Below are 17,618 nucleotides of genomic sequence, written 5' to 3'. Positions count from 1 at the left end.
CCCGGATTCAAGTGATTAGATGAGAATCTCAGCTTTCATTAAAAAAGTAAGTTTCTAGCCCTCATTGTTGCAGAAAAAAGTTTGAAAGCATGACTCAGATGCACCCAAAAGGTTCAGAAAGCAGAGGATAACTAAATGAGCCCCCAAATTTATCATTTCTAAAAATCTCATAGGTTTTAAGCCAATCTCATGGTTTTTGAGGACTGACTCATTTTGAATGCTTGGCAACATAAAGTCAGTAGTACTAGGGGTGTATACAGATATTGTGAAACAGTGAGATATTGATCACTTTTTAATTTTTGTTTCAGGAAGGAATGAAATGCAATCCTGGATGACCACTATGAACCAATTCTTACATATTGTGTGGCAAAAAATAGAGAGACAGCTAATATTAGTCATGTCTTTTCTCCTTGCTGCTCTCTGGTATTGTAGAAGGCTCTATGCATACTTAGCACAGCTGTTGAAATGGTATGTTTTTACTACAATGCCTTTCGTTTTCAATTGTATCTTTGTTCTTTCATTAAATATTTACTTGCTGCAAATTCTTTTTGACAGCTATTTTATCATTTGGATTTCAGGTGGAGCAGATATCTGCAGAGAAAATTTAAAAGTAAACTTTTTTGTTACCAATCTGCATTATAACTTTCCTTCTTTTTAAATGCAAAAAAGTAGATGTTTAACTAATCTGTGAATTAAATTTGGTTTAGAGAACCTCAGTGTACTGGCAGAAGTTGATCTGCTTGGTTATTGTGCAAGAGAATGGAAAGGAGAAACCAAGCAGGCCAAGCAGATGAAGGCGGTAAGAGTTTCTAAAGTTAAATCTAGATATAAAAAGTTTGAAAAAAAATACTGAGCTTGAAAAAAAGAATAAATTCCATCCAGTGTTGATGTAAGCATGTGTTATGAGCTGTGTGAGATCAAATCAATTTCAAAAAGGGAAGGCGGCAAGCTCTCCTTAGATACACAGTTCTATATATAGACAGGAGGTATAATTTCCAGCTAGGGTAGATGTGTACACACTAGCTTTGATTGAGTGAGCACGTGTACATCTACCTGAGCTGGATGTTACACCTCCAGCTGCAGTGCAGATGTACCCTTACAGGCAAGAATTACTCAGAAATGGACCAGATCCTCAGCACTGATGCATCCTCTTTGCACTGCTCTACCAGCACAAACGAGCCAACGAGCTAGCCTAACTGGGCAGCTGGAGATTCCCTTGTCATGGAGGAATTCATGGCTGCCATAGAGCTAGAAGAGCTGGCCACCCTTTGGTGTATGGCTGTGTTGGAAGGCATACTCAAAGCAGAACTGCACTGTGGTTCTCAGGCCAGCTGGTTGAAGTTAAAGTAGCCCTGAGCAGATTTAATTTGTCCTGGGCACCAAACTAATTCTCCAAAAGCTCTGGGGGAACACAAAGGTGGCATATAACTACTGTTGTTTTCCCCAAATTTGGGTCCTGATCCTGAGCGCAGGTTGGCCAGACGAGACTTGTCTTTAGCCCTCGAAGCAATGGATCTGATTCACTAGCACGCACCCCTTTGTAGGAGGAATAGTAGTTACAGAACTGCTAATTTCTAACTGCAAAGAAACTAAACTAAGTTAATACAAAAGGTGAATTGATGGTTTCGATGAAACAAAAACAAAACGCAACCAAGTATATACTCAAACACCTAAGCTCACCACAACTGTCCTAGCAGCACATGATGGGGCAAAGTAATCTCCTCAATACTGTAGCGGGACTCAAGCAATGTGGGCAGCAAGTGCCGACATGCTGAATTACCCCCAAAACCAAACTGAGCCTGATGCTACAAATCCAAAAAGAAAGAGGCACCAGTTCTCTTTTGTCCTTTCTTCCGACTGAACCACGGATCAAGGAAGAGAGGCAATGATATTTTACTGTTGGTTCACAATGACTCCTTCTATACTTGGTTTTATTTTATTGTAAAAAGTGAAAATGAGTTTTTGTAGCCTAGAATAACATGTACACAAGCTACCTGCTATAAATTTCAGATAATCATCTTATTACATAGCCAAATTTCTGGATTACACCCCAAGTACATTGGCATAATGCTATTACAATTTGTTTTAGTAATCCATATATTAAAACCTCTTTGAAAACGTACTAGTCTGAAGAACTGGAATCAGTTTAATGACAAGTGATTATTTTTAGTGGTATCTTGTAGGAAGAAAAAGGGATATTAAACACAAAACGCCAAGATAATGTGACTTTTAGTATAGTTAAAACCAAACACCACAGCATTGTGACTTCTCACCCAATCCTTAACTCACTCTGCAAAGGTTTGGGTGTGGAGTTTACTTACTGTCATGAATTGTTTCGTGCCTTAACTCTGACTTTTCTCAGGAAATGTGTGGGTTTAAGCTAGGCACTTCCTATAATTTCAGCAAGACTATGTTTAATATTTAATGAAGTGATACTGAGGGAAAACTTGTGCGGCTTGATCTTTTGCACAAGTGTATCTGGGAATGTGACTATTAATAGCATTATTTTTGGAAATGTAGCAATGACCCTCTCATCCCACTGTTTGGAAAATAGGTGGTGGTGGGGGCAACAGCCTAGCAACTAACAACCTGGCAATGCTGGCATGCTCCCAGTTCTCAGGACTGCTGCTGATTCAGTTTGGAGGGGGAGGGAGTCTTTGTTTTAAATGCATAGCTGTGCTTTCTAGAATGCTGTAGCATAAAATAGGCATTTGGGGTTTAAAACGTTTATTCTTGATATCGGCCCATTATTTTTCTGGCAGCCAAAGAATGAGGCCAGAAATTTCAGTGGTCTCATCCTGGCCTGTAGTTTGCTGGCATAGTCAGTTACAGGTTTACATAATACAGTGAAGATGCCAAACAACATGTTTTATGGGCACAAAAGCTTTTAGAAATTAGAAGCCATATTTGGCCATCACAGTGGGTCATGGGGATTTAGCCTAGTAATTGCCACGGATGTGAAGAGTTGTGATTATATCCCAGTTCCCTGTCTTTTTAAAATAGACTAGACGCGATGTGTTGGATTAGTTTGCTCCGCTGCAAACTGCTTGTCAGTAGTTATGCTATTGTTGCATGCACCAATTCTTAATAAAATCTTCAGAAAATGAATAGTGAATAAATAAATAGTATCAGTAATGGCTGAAGAGACACAAGAAAGCATTTCCCAGAGATCACAGAGGGTAAAATAAATATTCGGGTTATCATTCAGCATTAAAGCATTTTGTGCCAACTATCTTCAGATTGAGAATCAATTTAGTAATCCAGTGGCATAATTTTTGCAATGGAAGGGCTCCATCTGCTGTACATTGCTAGATACACAATTTTAGAAGAGAAAACAATGTGGTATGAACCTAACATCTGGATCCAAATTTTCTTTTTGAAATATTGGCATTGTCATATGAAGTTCTGCACACAAAAGTTGTGATCTTTTTCTCAGTCACCTTGATAACAAATTCCTAGCACCTCTGAGTGCCTAGGAAGCAGATGTTCATCAAAGATTAGGACTGTTAGTATTAGACTGACAGCACCAGTGACTCCATAAAAATTCCCCACATCAAACCTTTTTGGCCATAGCAGTTTGCTATCTTCTGTTCACAACACATAAACTGCTAAACATCAATTTCAAGTTCAAGAGAGAGGATAAAAAATTATTTAAATATGCATTGAATTATACACACAAACAGATGATCATAAAGATCATTATGGAAATTGGAGAAGTACAATGTCCAGACCATGTATAAACGTGTTGAAACTGGTAGAAAGTGTATACATCTATAGTGAAATCAAATGTCTTCTGCTTTCCCTTGTACTAGTGTTCATCAGCAGTAACTCCACTGAGGTCAGTAGTATTACTCCACTGAAAACAGAATTTGTACAGACCCTTAAGAACATGTTGAAATTAGCCTCAAAGCTAACTTGTCTCACTGTTTCATTCTAGGATTTAAGATACACGTTGTTCACTGTTGTTTTGGCCTTTTTTTAGGCTTATAAAGAACTATTTTGGAGATACCATATTAAATATATACGACAAGTCAGAAGAGATAACTACTGTGCATTAAGAGCTGTGCTGTTTCAGGTATTCAGCCAGGGCATTTATTTTCCATCATGGATGAAGGAGAGAGACATTTTAAAGGTATGTTTCAGTTGCTGAAGCAAATAAAATTTACATGTCCTTATATTATAAAAGGCGGATTTGATCCAGCAACAACTTCTCTAAAACTGCTGTACTCCATTGCAAGCGTGAGTAGAGTGTACAGGGGGGAGCAAGACAGATTAAGCACTATGCAAAAGTGGAAGCAAGTATCAAGTCCATTGTGTTCCCTTATTGTTAAGAGTACAAGAATAAATGAAGGGGGATGGGTGGGTATACTTTAGTATCATGTCTGAGGGGGCATGGGTATAAGGGCTATTTCTATCATGCTAATAAGGCATAATAATAATCTGTGTGGTCCCATTTTAAGACTTATGCCTGCCACTGGACAGGGATTATTATTTACTATTTGTATTGGGGGTGCTTTGACATCCCGGTCTGGAATGAGGGTCCCATTGTGCTCTTTATTGGCTGGTTATCTATTGAAAAGGCTATAAAAGCTCTTATGAAGCTGAGAGTCAACAGAGCTTTACCATTAGTTACAGTGGTAGATGACTGGGGGTTTCTTTTTGAGTGCTTTTCTTTTTTTGTAGTGCACTTCAGGTTGTATATGCGCTCCATGAGCCTGGGACCAGAGGCTTCTTCCTAGCAGTGTCTGTTCAGTCCATTCATGTGCTCTGCACCGAGGAGAAGAAGGGGCTGCCAGAGCACGGCCCTCTCAGTTCCTTCTCACTGCTTGGGGTCTGGGATGGAGCCTCAGATCACTGCATCCTTTCAGCCTTTACCTGTAAATAGTTTAGCTTACTATATTTTGTGCCCTCATTGAACACCCCTTGTGTAGGGCAGTGATCCTCCCTTCCTCACCTCCTCATTCCTTCTCTCCCCCCCGCTCCACAGCTTCACTCTGGGGCAGGGTGAATATGCCAAAGGCTCCCGGCTTCAAGAGCTTTGTGGACTGCCAGGGGGACTTCCAGGTAAATGACAGTAATGACTCTTTTTGTACCACCTGTAGAAAGCCCTTATCCCTACCAAGTGCAGTACTTGTAGGTCATTTCTACGCAGGATGAGGCAGTCAAGGGAGATCCGTCTCATGACGTTTCTCATGGATAGGTCCATGAGGGCAGCTCCAGATTCTGCCCCCTGTATGTCGGCCTGAGGAAGGTAGGAGTGTGGCTTTAGCTGGTTCCAGGCCTCTCCTCCCAATCCCCCATCGGTTCCAAAAGACTTGGGTGAGAAGACCTGGGATTAAAACAGAGGAAAGGAGACACAAATGCTCTCATAAAAATGAGGGGAAGTTGCTTTTCCAACTTCTCTAAAAAGAGACAGAAGTCCTCTTCCCTCTCCGAGGTGGGGGAAGCCTTGTGCTCTCGCTTAGCAGCATTTGGCACTGTGAAAGATCAGCCTAGGGCATCGACTAAGGGCAAGACCCTGTTTGGGACCTGAACTTTGGCACCTCCAGCGCCCACATCCAGACTTGCATCCTCGGCTCCCTTGACGATGGCACCAACCGCCCTCGTGGTGGAGAAGGAGGTGGGCCTCTCAGCTTCAGCTCACTGTTTGGCACTGGATGACTTTCTGATCCGCTAGGAACCAGAGTCACTATTGCTGTCCAGAGACCTGCACCCAGTTGTACCAACATGCCAGTTGATACCAGCCTGTATCCCATCACTGAGCTAGGGTCAAGCCAGGCTTTCGCCAGTACTGTTGACTAATAGAGACAGGGCATCGCCACCTCCTGGTACTGAGAGATCCCCATTGGACTCAGACTCAAAATCTTTTGACTCTGGAGGTACCAGGAACAGGAGGCCTGTTCCCATACTACTCCCCAAGGTGACTTTTGTGAGGGTTAAGCCCAGATAGGGCATCGGGCATCCCTGAGTGTCACAGTACTCCCGTCCCAGGGAATATTCACCCTATTTGTATTGGTACCCATCATCTTGGGGATGCTATGATGGGGTATGAGGCTCTACAGTGGCAATAGTGGGGCCCAGAAGATCCACAGACCCACTGCGTTTTGTACCCACACTGAGGGACTTGGGAGCTCAGGGAGATAAATCTCTCCTGTGAGAGGAAGAATCTCCACAGGCTCCCTGGAACAGTGACACCCTCAGAAGATGAGGACCAGCCTGGGCAGGAGGAGAGTGCATCGGTGAGCTTATCCGTATTATTTCCAGAGGAAGCAGTAATACCAGCTTCTCCACAGTGCCTGGTTGACCCTAAGGTCTTCCAGGGCTTGCTTAAGAGGGTGTTGAGGCCCTGCACATCTCCCTGGAAGAGGTCCTGGGGACTCTGCATAGACTGCTGGACATTCTGCACAGCTTGGGACCAAACAGGGTGGAGCTGACAATTAACAAGGCCATCCTTGAGCAAACTAAGACACTTTGGCAGATGCCGGCCACCATTCCTGTGGTGTCCAGGCGGGCACAGGAGGGAGATTTCATGCCCACAAAGGGGTCAGAATACCTTTTTTTCCCACCTGACCCCCAGCTTGCTGATGGTGACAGTAGCAACGGAGTGCAGTAGGCAACAGCTGCCAGATCCATGCCTCACGAAAAGGCGGCTAAGAGAATTTTGGGAGGGAAGAGTACTCTTCGCCTTCTCTACAGTTTTGGATTTTGAACTGCCAGGTGCTGATGGCCAAGTATGACTTTAACATCTAAAATAGGCTCATCAAATTCATCAAGATGATACCTCAGGACAATAGGGAGCAGTTTCAGGCCCTAATCAGTGAGGGAAAGCTAGTGTCCAGATCCACCCTCCTGACAGCCCTAAATGTGGCAGACACTGTGGCACGGTCCATGTATATGGCAGTGGCAATGAGACATTAGTTGTAGCTGTCTTCATCAGGGATCCAAAAGGACATGCAATTAATGATGGAGGACCTTCCATTCGAGTGTAACAAACTGTTTAGCATGAGGATGGATGAATCCCACCATTCGCTAAAGGACTCCTGAGCCATGCTCAGTTTGGTTGGCAATTACACACCTGTGATGAAGCACAAGTCCATCAAGCCACAGTTCAGGCAGAGGCCCACCCAAGCCAGTGTTGTGTCACCCGTGGCAGCACCACAAGTGCCAGAGGAAGCAGAGGAGGAGTGCCCAGGAGCAATCATCCTTCATATCCATCAGACTCACAAATGAGCATTTTGCTGGGACTCTTGAGAACCAGGCACCAGCCAGACCAGTGGATTTAGGCTCCTCCCCCGTTTCTCCAACTTTTGAAGTGTGGCTGCCCCAGTACCTACCCATCTGGAGAGAGACACGACAGACAAGTGGGTACTAGAGGTCATCTTGGGATATACCGTCCAGCTTTTGTCCCTCCCCAACCCCAAACCCCCTTCTCCATTCTCTTTCATGGACAACTTTCACAAGCGGGTTCTTCAGCAGGAGGTGGAGGCCGTCCTGCAATGAGGGTCGATAAAATCAATGCCCCTGGCAGCAAAGGGAAAGAGTTTCTATTTGAGGTATTTCCTTGTCCCCAAAAAGATGGGGTCATAGGGGAATGGAGACCTACTTTGGGCCTCAGGGAGCTGAACAAGTTTATCTGCAGCCTGAAGTTCAGGGTGATCACCCTGGTTTCAGTTTTTCCCTCACTAGATCTTGGCGATTGGTTCATGGCTTTCGATTTCTATTTCCACATAAACGTCCACCCGCGCCACGGGAGACTCCTGAGATTTGCCGCTGGGCAGCAGCACTACCAGTACTCAGGACTTCCTTTCAGACTTTCAGTGGCGCTGAGGGTATTCACCACAGCACGGCCGGTGGTAGCAGCGCATTATCCCCAGTAGGGGCCATTAGTGTACCCCCACTTGGATGATTGGCTCCTCAAGAGGCGACCTTGCCAGGAGGCGCAGGTGTCTGGTCACACTCCTGGGCCTGGTCAAAAAGACTGGGTCTCAGGGTGAACTTGGACAAGTTCACTGTGGAATTGACACAGGCTATAGAGGTCATTGGGGTACGTCCGGACCCAGTGTCATATTTGTCAGACAATCACTTTGTGCCTGCAGGCGTGGCTACGGATGGTGTCCACACAGTCTCAACTTGCTAGTCTCTGTTCCCTGAAGGGTTGTAGACTGCTTTGGCCAGTGTGAAGACAGGAGAAAGGTGCGTGCCTGGATGTCCTGTTCTGTTACCTGCTATTGGCTAGGACTATGACCACAGACACCTCTCTGTCAGGCGGAGGAAGTCACATGGAGGGGCAGATGGACCAAGGGATGTGGTCCCCTCAGGAGTGAATTTTCCACATCACTGTGCTGGAGGGTGAGGGTGGTTTGGCTGACCTGCAAGCATTTCCCCCCTTGCATTTGGGGCCAGTTGGTCCAGGTGCTGTTGGAAACATAACAGTGCTCTGTTACATCAACAAGCAAGGAGGTGCACGGTCCTCACATCTCTGCATGGAGACCATCCATGTCTGGAATGGGTGCATACCTCTGAACATTGCCCTGAGCAGTCCATCTGCCAGAGTTTCAGAACACCCTGGCTGACTCCTTTAGCAGACACTTGTGCGGTGAGAATGAGTGGGAGTTTCGTGGCCTGACTCTGCAGGTGGTGTTTCCAGAATGGGCTCACCTAATCACAGACTTAAATGTGTCAGATCAGAACAAGAAGTGCAGGGAGTTCCCCTCCACAGAGGGGTTGCAGCTCAGGCTCTCTGGGTGACATTTTCCTCGTGTGATGCTTGGAGGCTCTGAGGTTTGTATTTCACCCGATCCCTCTGTGACCACAGGTACTTAAGAAAGATCACGCAGAACAAGGTGCGAGCCATTCTTATGGCATTGGGGAGGCCTTGTCAGTTCTTGTATCCTACACTCTGTTGCACTTGTTTGCTTGGGGTCCTCTCCACTTCCCGTGGTGTGAGACCTCTTGACGCAGGATGAGGGGAGGGCTCACCAACCCATCTATGCTGCACCTGAGGGTGTGGTATTTGGATGGATGTTGACCCTAAACAGTGTTTGTTTGGCTGACATGCAGACCTTACAGAGTAGCTGTAGGAAAACTTTACCAGGAGGTGCTACACTATAAAATGGAAGAGATTTGTGATGTAGTATGATCAACCGGGAATTTCCCCCTTGCATTCAGGGGTGTCTTACATGTTGGACTACCTGTTACCTTCTAAATCCTCAGGGCTGTCCCTCAGCTTTCTGAGGGTCCACTTGGCAGCCATCCGTGCATTCCACCCGACAGTGGTTAGCTACACTGTTCTCTCTCACCCGTTTACATCCCAGTTCCTGCAGGTTTTAGTTAGGGACTTCCCTCCAGTGATGAAGCCTGTGGCAGCCTGGGACTTAAACTTAGTCTTATTCAGTCTGAGGCGGTTGCCGTTTGAGCCGTTGGCATCGTGCTCCCTACAGCTCGTTTCTGTGAAGGTAGAGTTTCTGGTCACTGTCATGTCAGTCAGGAAGGGGCACTAGGGGTGCTCATGGCAGATCCCCCACGCAGTATAACACAAGGACAAGGTGTCCATGAGACTGCATGTGAGGTTTGACTTTCACATCAACCAAAGCATCCAGTCACCTGTGTTCTCCCCCAAGCCGCACGCCACAAGGGAAGAGGCGAAGTGTCACTCCTGGGATACGCATAGAGCTCTCGCTTTTACTGTAGAGGTCAAAGCAATTCTAGAAGTCACCTAGACTCTTTGTCTCATTTGCAGAGAGGATGATGGGAGAGGCCATTTCCACCGGAGGCTGCCAAAATGGATCTCAAGCTGCACGGTACTCTGCTACAAGCTGAATGAGATCCCTCTTGGGAGTGGTGTAAGAACACATTAGATGAGAGTCCAGGCAGCTTGGATAGCCTCACTCAAGGATCATTGACATCTACAGAGCAGCAGCCTGGGGCTTGGTACACACCTCTGTGAGGCACCATGCTCTGGTCCAAGCATCTGACTTGGATGCCTCCCGGGCTAGGTCAGTCCTGCATTCTGTAGTGGTGCAAGGCTGCAGGCATCCACCTCCTTGGGAGGGACTCTGGTTGTAAATCATCTGAGGTGCACCACACAAAATGACAAGTACTCAAAGGAAAGATTACTCACCTTGTAGTAACTGGAGTTCTTTGAAATGCTCTTATGTGTCATGCACCACTTACCCTCTATTCCCACTGCCTCGAATCCCGTTGTGGAACCTTATGGTGGAGAAGGACCTGAGAAGGGGGTGGTCCAGCAGCCCATTTTATACCCTTGGTGAGGGGCATAAGGAGCGCGTGGGCACATACGCAGACCGAGCAGACACCGCTAGGAAGAATTCTCTGGTTCTGGGCGGATGGAGTTCATGAGCACCTGAAGTCACTACCGATCAATATATTGCATAGAATCTCCAGTTATCACAAGGTAAGTAACCTCCCCTTTTTTTAAAGCTGTAGGCTCAGGGTTTTAATCTTATTCAGAATGTGGTTTATCATTTAAAACCTATCTTCTCTATACCTAAATTATTTACAATAGTATATTCTGCTTGTTGTTACAGTAGTGATCTCTCCCCTATTATATTTTTGCAGCTCCCTGAAAAGCTTCTGTATTCACAAGGCTGCAACTGGATTCAGCAATATAGTTTTGGACCAGAAAGATACACAGGCGCCAACGTATTTGGAAAATTACGTAAATGTATTGAAACATTAAAGACACAGGTGACTATTTAGGAAATGGAAAAAAAATGTTAGAAGGGGGGAATGAGACTGAAAAGGGAAATCATTTACTGTCACAGAAGTATCGGCTTTCCGCTCAAAACATTGCTCCTGTGCAATCTGTCAGATGTTACTGGTATTTACTGGATTTACGTATGGGCATAAGTATGTCCCTGTAACTATTGGTCATCACTATTTTGGTCTTTACATGTTCATTTTTAATTCTACTGTATATCTTTTTGTCTTGGTTTACCAGTAAATGATCTTATATCTTTTGAGATCCTGTTGTCACTTGTTACCAGGATGACTACACCTCTGCCCCCGTTCAGGTCTCTCAGAGAGCATCCACATCAGGCCTTTTTGGTCTCTTTGCCTTTCTCTGTCTTGGGGCAGCAGCTTGTGATTTTGGGTCCTTATTACACTACTTCATGTATGCCAAGCACTTATCATAGAAGTGTTGGGCTGGAAGGGACCTCAGTAGGTCATTTAGTCCAGTGCCCTGCACTCAAGGCAGGATTACCTAATAACTAGACCATTCCTGACAGGTGTTTGTCTAACCTGTTCTTAAAAACCTCCAATGATGGAGATTTCACAATCTCCCTAGGCAATTTGTTCCAGGGCTTAACCACCCTGACAGGAATTTTTTCTTAATGTCCAACCTAAATTTCCCTTGCTGCCATTTAAGCCCATTGCTTCTTGTCCTATCCACCGAGGTTAAGGAGAATAATTTTTTCACCCTCCTAATAACCTTTTATGTACTTGAAAACTGGTATCATGTCTCCCTTCAGCCTTCTCTTCTCCAGACTAAACAAACCCAATTTTTCCTCATAGGCCATGTTTTCTAGACCTTTAATCGTCTTTGTTGTTCTCCTCTGTACTGTCTCCAATTTGTCCACATCTTTCCTGAAATGTGGTGCCCAGAATTGGACACAATACTCCAGCTGGGGCCTTATCAGCAGGGAGTGGAGTAGAAGAATTACTTCTTGTGTCTTGCTTACAGTGCTCCAGCCATTTCCACATTTTCTGTTATTGTCTTTCCCTCCTCATTTAGTAATGGGATTATCCTGTCCTTGGTTTTCATCTTGCTTCTAATGTATTTGTAGAATGTTTTCTTGTTACCCTTTATGTCTTTAGCTAGTTTAATCTCATTTTGTGCTTGGCCTTTCTAACTTTGTCCCTACATACTTGTGTTGTTTGTTTATATTTGTCCTTTGTAATTTGACCTAGTTTCTACTTTTTATAGGACTCTTCTTTGAGTTACAGATCATTGAAGGTTTCCTGGCTAAGCCAGGGTGGTCTCTTCCTATACTTCCTATCTTTCCTACACAGTGGGATATTTTGCTCTTGTGCCCTTAAAAAGGTATCTTTGAAAAACTGCCAGCTCTTCTGAACTGTTTTTCTCAGGCCTGGTCTACACTGTGGGGGAGGAGAGGGATCGATCTAAGGTACGCAACTTCAGCTACGCTATTCTCATAGCTGAAGTCAACGTATCTTAGATCGACTTAGAATCACTTACTTCACATCCTCGTGGCACGGGATCGTCTGCCACCGCTCCCCCGTAAACTCTGCTTCTGCCTCTCGCCATGGTGGAGTTCCGGAGTTGACAGCAGAGTGATCGGGGATCGATTTATTGTGTCTACACTAGACACGATAAATTGATCCCTGATATGTTGATCACTACTCGCCGATCCGGCGGGTAGTGTAGACGTGGCCTAAGAGACTTGCTTCCCATGGGATCTTAGCTACCAATTAATTGCCTCAGTTTGCTAAAATCTGCCTTCTTGAAATTCATTATCTTTATTGTGCTGTTTTCCCTCCGAACATTCCTTAGAATCATGAACTCTATCATTTCATGATCACTTTCACCAAAGCTGCCTTCCACCTTCAAATTTTCAGCTGGTTCCTTCATATTTGTCCAAATCAAATCTAAAACAGCCTCTCCCATAGTAGCATTATCCATCTTCTGAAATAAAAAAATTGTCTCCAGTGCATTCGAAGAACTTGTTGGGTAATCTATTCTCTGTTTTGTTATTTCCCCAACAGATGTTGGCCTATAGTAGACCCCCATCATGACATCAAGCTTGTTTTTTACCCCTTTTATCCTTACCCAGAGACTTTCCACAAGTCTGTCTCTTATCTCCATCTCAACCTCAGTCCAAGTGTGTACATCTTTGATACAGAAGGCAACACCTCCTCCCTTTTTTCCCTGCAGTTCCAGCTGGGTCTCAGACACTTGTGTTTCTTCCCTTTTGGGAATCTGTGATCAATGATACAGTGACCAACAGACTTTTAAAAACAAAGTATACAGCTAGAATAAAGCATTAGATGTGGTGGGGAGGAGTTTAAAACAACAAACAGCCTGTCTTACCCAACTTGCTACAATTCCATAATGGCAATTGAGGCACATCTATTTTCAGGCATGCCCACTGGTCCCTGTGAATGTTTTTTTCGGTCTGGTTTCCAAAGAGAGTGTCCTTTTAAATGTTGACAGAGTTCTTTATTAATCAGTTTTGGTCTTTTGACCTTCCTGATTAAATCAGTTTCATAGACTCAGTGAGGGATTGAGCCTCAGAACTAATAGTTCTGGTACTGTCCCTTTATTTTTTGTAACTAACAACCTCGGGTGCTTCAAAATGGTGACATATACATAAAAGGCTTTGAGTTCCATTGCCATTCTCTAAAAGCCATTCAGTTCTTCCACTTATTTTTACTTTAATTATGATAATGGTTATTGAGTCCCAGTGATTATTCTTTTTTTAATCCTTATAAAAAATAGTTACCATTAAAAAAAAATAGCACACAAAACATTTATTAGTCATGAGTTAAGTGGCTGATTTGAATTTCTTGTGTATGCTTTGTAGTGGACTGAAATAAGTGGTGTTAAAGACCATGACGAAAGAGGAAACATGTGCAATATCCTTTTCTCTGATGAAAGCAAGGAATATAAGCTGTATGAGGCTATAAAATTCATCATGCTTTACCAAGTTGTGGAAGCCTATGAACAGATGAAGAATGAGCAGAAACATGTCCCCATCCTTTTTAGCCTCCTTTTTGCTCGTGATACGTCATCTGACCCTTTGAGTTTCATGATGAATCATCTGAATTCCATAGGGGACACGGGCGGTCTGGAGCAGGTAATGGTGTGAATAAAAAATGAGTTCTAGCAGTCTGTGTTTTCTGAAGGATTAGGGATTGGGAATACTTTTGAGTTCTTATTCATTGACTTGATGTTCCTAGTATAGTTCAATACTAGGACTGGGTGAAAAATGCATTGTTTTTAGCACACCTAAACTGTTTGCAAATTCAGGTAGGATTTAGCGAATAGTTTCAACCAGAAAGAAACTGGAAGACAAAGTTTGGAAATATCAAATCATTTTGTTTTGATCTTTTTAAAATGAACCGTTTTGACATTTTCTGAACAAAATATCATTTCTAATCAAAATTTTCTAAACGGTTTGACCCGAAATAATTTTTCTTTTTCTTTTCAGTGAGAAAAAACAAAAAAACTTAGTTTTGTTTTGAAACTGATGTTTTTTTTCAGTTCAGCCACTGAGTCAAAAAATCAGCTATTTGCTCAGCTCTATTTAATACATCATACTATATTAGAATTATTTTATTTGGAAGGGTAAAAAGCAAATTTTTCCAAGAGGAAAAAGCAGTTAAAAAGTGTGTGTGTGGGGGGGATTTTAAAGTGTCTCCAAAATAAGTGTCTCCAAATCTTTATACAAATTATTAAAAGCAGTGATATCACTGATATGTAAAATAACATGGTATTTAGATGACAGTACCCTGCATGTTTGACCTATTTCACCTTTTGCACCTGTTTTTCGTGTGGGGGGTTTTCTTTGTTTTTTTTTTTTAATAGAAGCTTTCCAGATAGGCCACTTTAGAAAGTATATTTGCCCTTTTGACACAGATCTCCTTTGGCTGCTTATCATCTTTGGTTGGTTGTGGGAAATTCCTGCTGTTGTAATTCCTAGTCCACTCTTCTTATTACACAAGTAAACAAGTTAAATGACTTACACTAAACATCAGAGCATGATTAAAGTGTGGGATGTCCCCCCCCCCCAGTTTCCTTCTTATATATCTATAAACAAATGTTTACATCTTTTTTTTTCCCCCTTAGGTTGAAATGTTTCTTCTTGGATATTTACTTGAAGTAAAGATAAGAGTTTACAGATTGTATAAATTTAACACTGAAGAGTTTCAAGTAAACTATCCAGAGGAGTATCACAGAGACTGGCAGGAAGTCTCTCTTCTGACTGAGGACGACCATCACTATCACATCCCCATTATTAGAATATAAGACTGATTTCTAACCATGAAGTACAAGAAGTGACCACCTCCAGTAAATTATCACCTTTAAGCCAAGTCCTTTGCCGGCAACAGTAGGATTTCAAGTAACATAAAATTATGACTACAGGACTCACAGGTTTATTATGTTAACATCTTGCTTGCTTGTACTGACCCATATCACCTGTATCTGCCTCAGAAAAATGAAAAATAAATAATTAACTGACATATTAGGGTCCTCAAATTAAAAAAATAGGGTAAATCGCCTGCGAGAAAACATTTTCATTAGATAGTTGATAGTCACTTGTTGAGCTACGTCCAAAAGATGTGTTGTGTATAAACTTAACAATGCCAAATGATACCTATTGTTTGTTTAAGAAGGGTGCTTCAGCCACTGACTTGGGAGAGAAACAAAGGCAATAATAAAAAGAAATAACTTGCAGTATAGCTTTACTCAATATATACTCTTCCCCCTGCCCTCCCCCTATCCCTTCTTTTTGGAAGGGTCAAATTTAATGTTACCTATCACAAATATGTAAAGGATTTTCTTTGCAATTGGTTTGAGAAGGCTTTGCACTTCAGTGCATTTACAAATATTGGCTTTTCACAAAAATGTTAACTCTCTGTACATTATATATATTTAGCAGGACTCATATTTCCTAAGCTTTTTTTGTATATACGATTTAATACCTTTGAGTTACTTTCCTTAATCTTCACATCAAGGTTACTTCTAGTTTTTGAGGGTCTTAAGAAGAGTCCAGTATAACAAGCAAATTGTCTTAGTGTGTTGAAATAGCAGCAAAATTAGGAAGCTTAACTTTAATGAAAATTAAAGTGATAACAGTGTAGCAATATGTTTATTTGTGGCACATGAATATTATCACAAGTAAGGCTGCAAGTTTGTCATGGAGGTCACAGATTCCATGACTTTGCGGGACCTCCATGACTTTTGCAGCTTCACCAGCCACTGCTGGGGCAGTCTTGGGCCACCGCACCCCCTACCCCAGCAGCAGCAGGAGTTTGGATGTGGGAAGGGGCTCAGGGCTGGGGGTTGGGGCACGGGAGTGGGTGAGGGCTCTGGGTGGCGCTTTCCTCAGGAGGACTCCCCAGAAGCGGCGACATTCCTCAGCTCCTAGGCGGAGGCGTGGCCAGGCAACTCTGTGCACTGCCTCTACCTGCAGACACCACCCCTGCAGCTCCCATTGGCCGCAGTTCCTGGCCAATGGGAGCTGCGGAGCCAGCACTCGGGGAGGAGGCAGCATGCAGAGCTGCCTGGCCATGCCTCTGCCTAGGAGCTGGGGGAATGTCGCCACTTCCAAGGAGGCGCGGAGCCAGGTAGGGAGCCTGCCAGCCCTGCCAATCCAGTATCAGCGGGGGTCCCGTGCTGTAGGCTGCTGCCTCCCACCCGAGCACTAATGGTGGCCCCTGGGATGCCCCCCGCAGCACCGCCGGGCCACCCCCACCCCCCCAATATTTAGTCCGGGGCATATGGTACAAGTCATGGACAGGTCACGGGCTGTGAATTTTTGTTTACTGTCCGTGACCTGTCTGACTTTTACTAAAAATATCCATGCCTAAAACATAGCCTTAATCATAAGCTTAAAATTATTTGAGTCACTTCTCTAATAAGATTATATATAAAGAGAAGAGTTTTTAATAAGAAACAAACAGTTTTCCTTTAAATAATATTGAAATCATCTCCAAAGATGCATGTAGTGTTTCTCTTGCTCTCACAGGAGATAATTTACCAGAATGAAGTGGTGAATTAGGTCCTCAGGAGTTAAACCAATTATATATGCTTCGAGTACATAGAGACCGAGCTATTCCTTTCTGTAATGAAAAGCAACTTTTTCCTCTTATATTTCTTTATATATATGTATATATATTTATAAAGCAAACATGGTTTTGGTGAGTATTGTAATTGTTTTGTTTCCTGAAAATTTTATTGGATTGTGGATGGTTTGTTCAATAATTTGTAGTCTTTAATTAAAACTGTTCGATACATAATTTTTTTTCTCTTACCAAAACCACATTTCTGATTATATTTTATTTATTAAAAAAACCTTTTTTCCTGAATTCAACATGTTGCTCTTTGTTTTGGTTCTGTTCTATGTGGAAGTTTAAAAATTGTTTATAGTAGCATAATGCTGTTATTTACAAAATACCAACAATGTACTCATACTTTTATGATTACTTAAAAAGTTTATTATCTGTCTGTAGTATCTAGACACGGTAATTATCATGACTAGCAATATACAAGTACTATAACTGAAAAAATGAATTATGTAAAAAATACATTCCTTTTGTTCTATTTATTTTGAATATAAGTCTTTCCAAGAATGTTGTTAAAAAAATCCTCTTAGGCTAAAGTGCTTGGGGGCCCCTGTTGAACAGTTTAGAAAACAATGTGGGATAAAAATAAAATCAGTTAAAATATAGCTATAATGCTGGCAATTCCTTAGTACTATAGAACCTGTGGAATAGTCTTCAATATTTTTATTAAAACAGAGATTAATGGCTAATATGCAAATATCCAGTTACCCATTGACTTAAAGCAAGCTTTGCTGTACCATTAAGAGCTGGCTTGAGCGGGAGTGCAGATGCTGGGGAGGATAATAAGC

The 17,618-nt window shown here is 42.9% G+C and overlaps 1 protein-coding gene across 10 annotated transcripts in view; it reads left to right on the top strand.

Annotated features, from left to right (window-relative positions):
* The window catches only part of OTULINL (OTU deubiquitinase with linear linkage specificity like), a 56,939-nt gene extending 39,627 nt beyond the window's left edge, over positions 1-17,312 (top strand). For 7 of the 10 annotated variants that reach the window (XM_077810780.1, XM_077810782.1, XM_077810781.1 and 4 more), the window contains 7 exons: positions 309-468; positions 579-610; positions 708-799; positions 3,983-4,132; positions 10,579-10,707; positions 13,566-13,838; positions 14,831-17,312. In XM_077810780.1, coding sequence (XP_077666906.1) covers positions 309-468; positions 579-610; positions 708-799; positions 3,983-4,132; positions 10,579-10,707; positions 13,566-13,838; positions 14,831-15,010 — 1,016 coding nt within the window. In that variant the 3' untranslated portion in view covers positions 15,011-17,312. The remainder of the gene's footprint in view (positions 1-308; positions 469-578; positions 611-707; positions 800-3,982; positions 4,133-10,578; positions 10,708-13,565; positions 13,839-14,830) is intronic. The other 3 variants (XM_077810788.1, XM_077810783.1, XM_077810789.1) reach the window with 2 other exon arrangements.
* The last annotated feature ends 306 nt before the right edge of the window (positions 17,313-17,618 follow it).

Source organism: Eretmochelys imbricata, chromosome 2 (assembly GCF_965152235.1).
Source record: "Eretmochelys imbricata isolate rEreImb1 chromosome 2, rEreImb1.hap1, whole genome shotgun sequence".
NCBI classification, from domain to species: Eukaryota; Metazoa; Chordata; order Testudines; family Cheloniidae; genus Eretmochelys; species Eretmochelys imbricata.
This window is presented reverse-complemented; position numbering and strand designations above follow the sequence as displayed.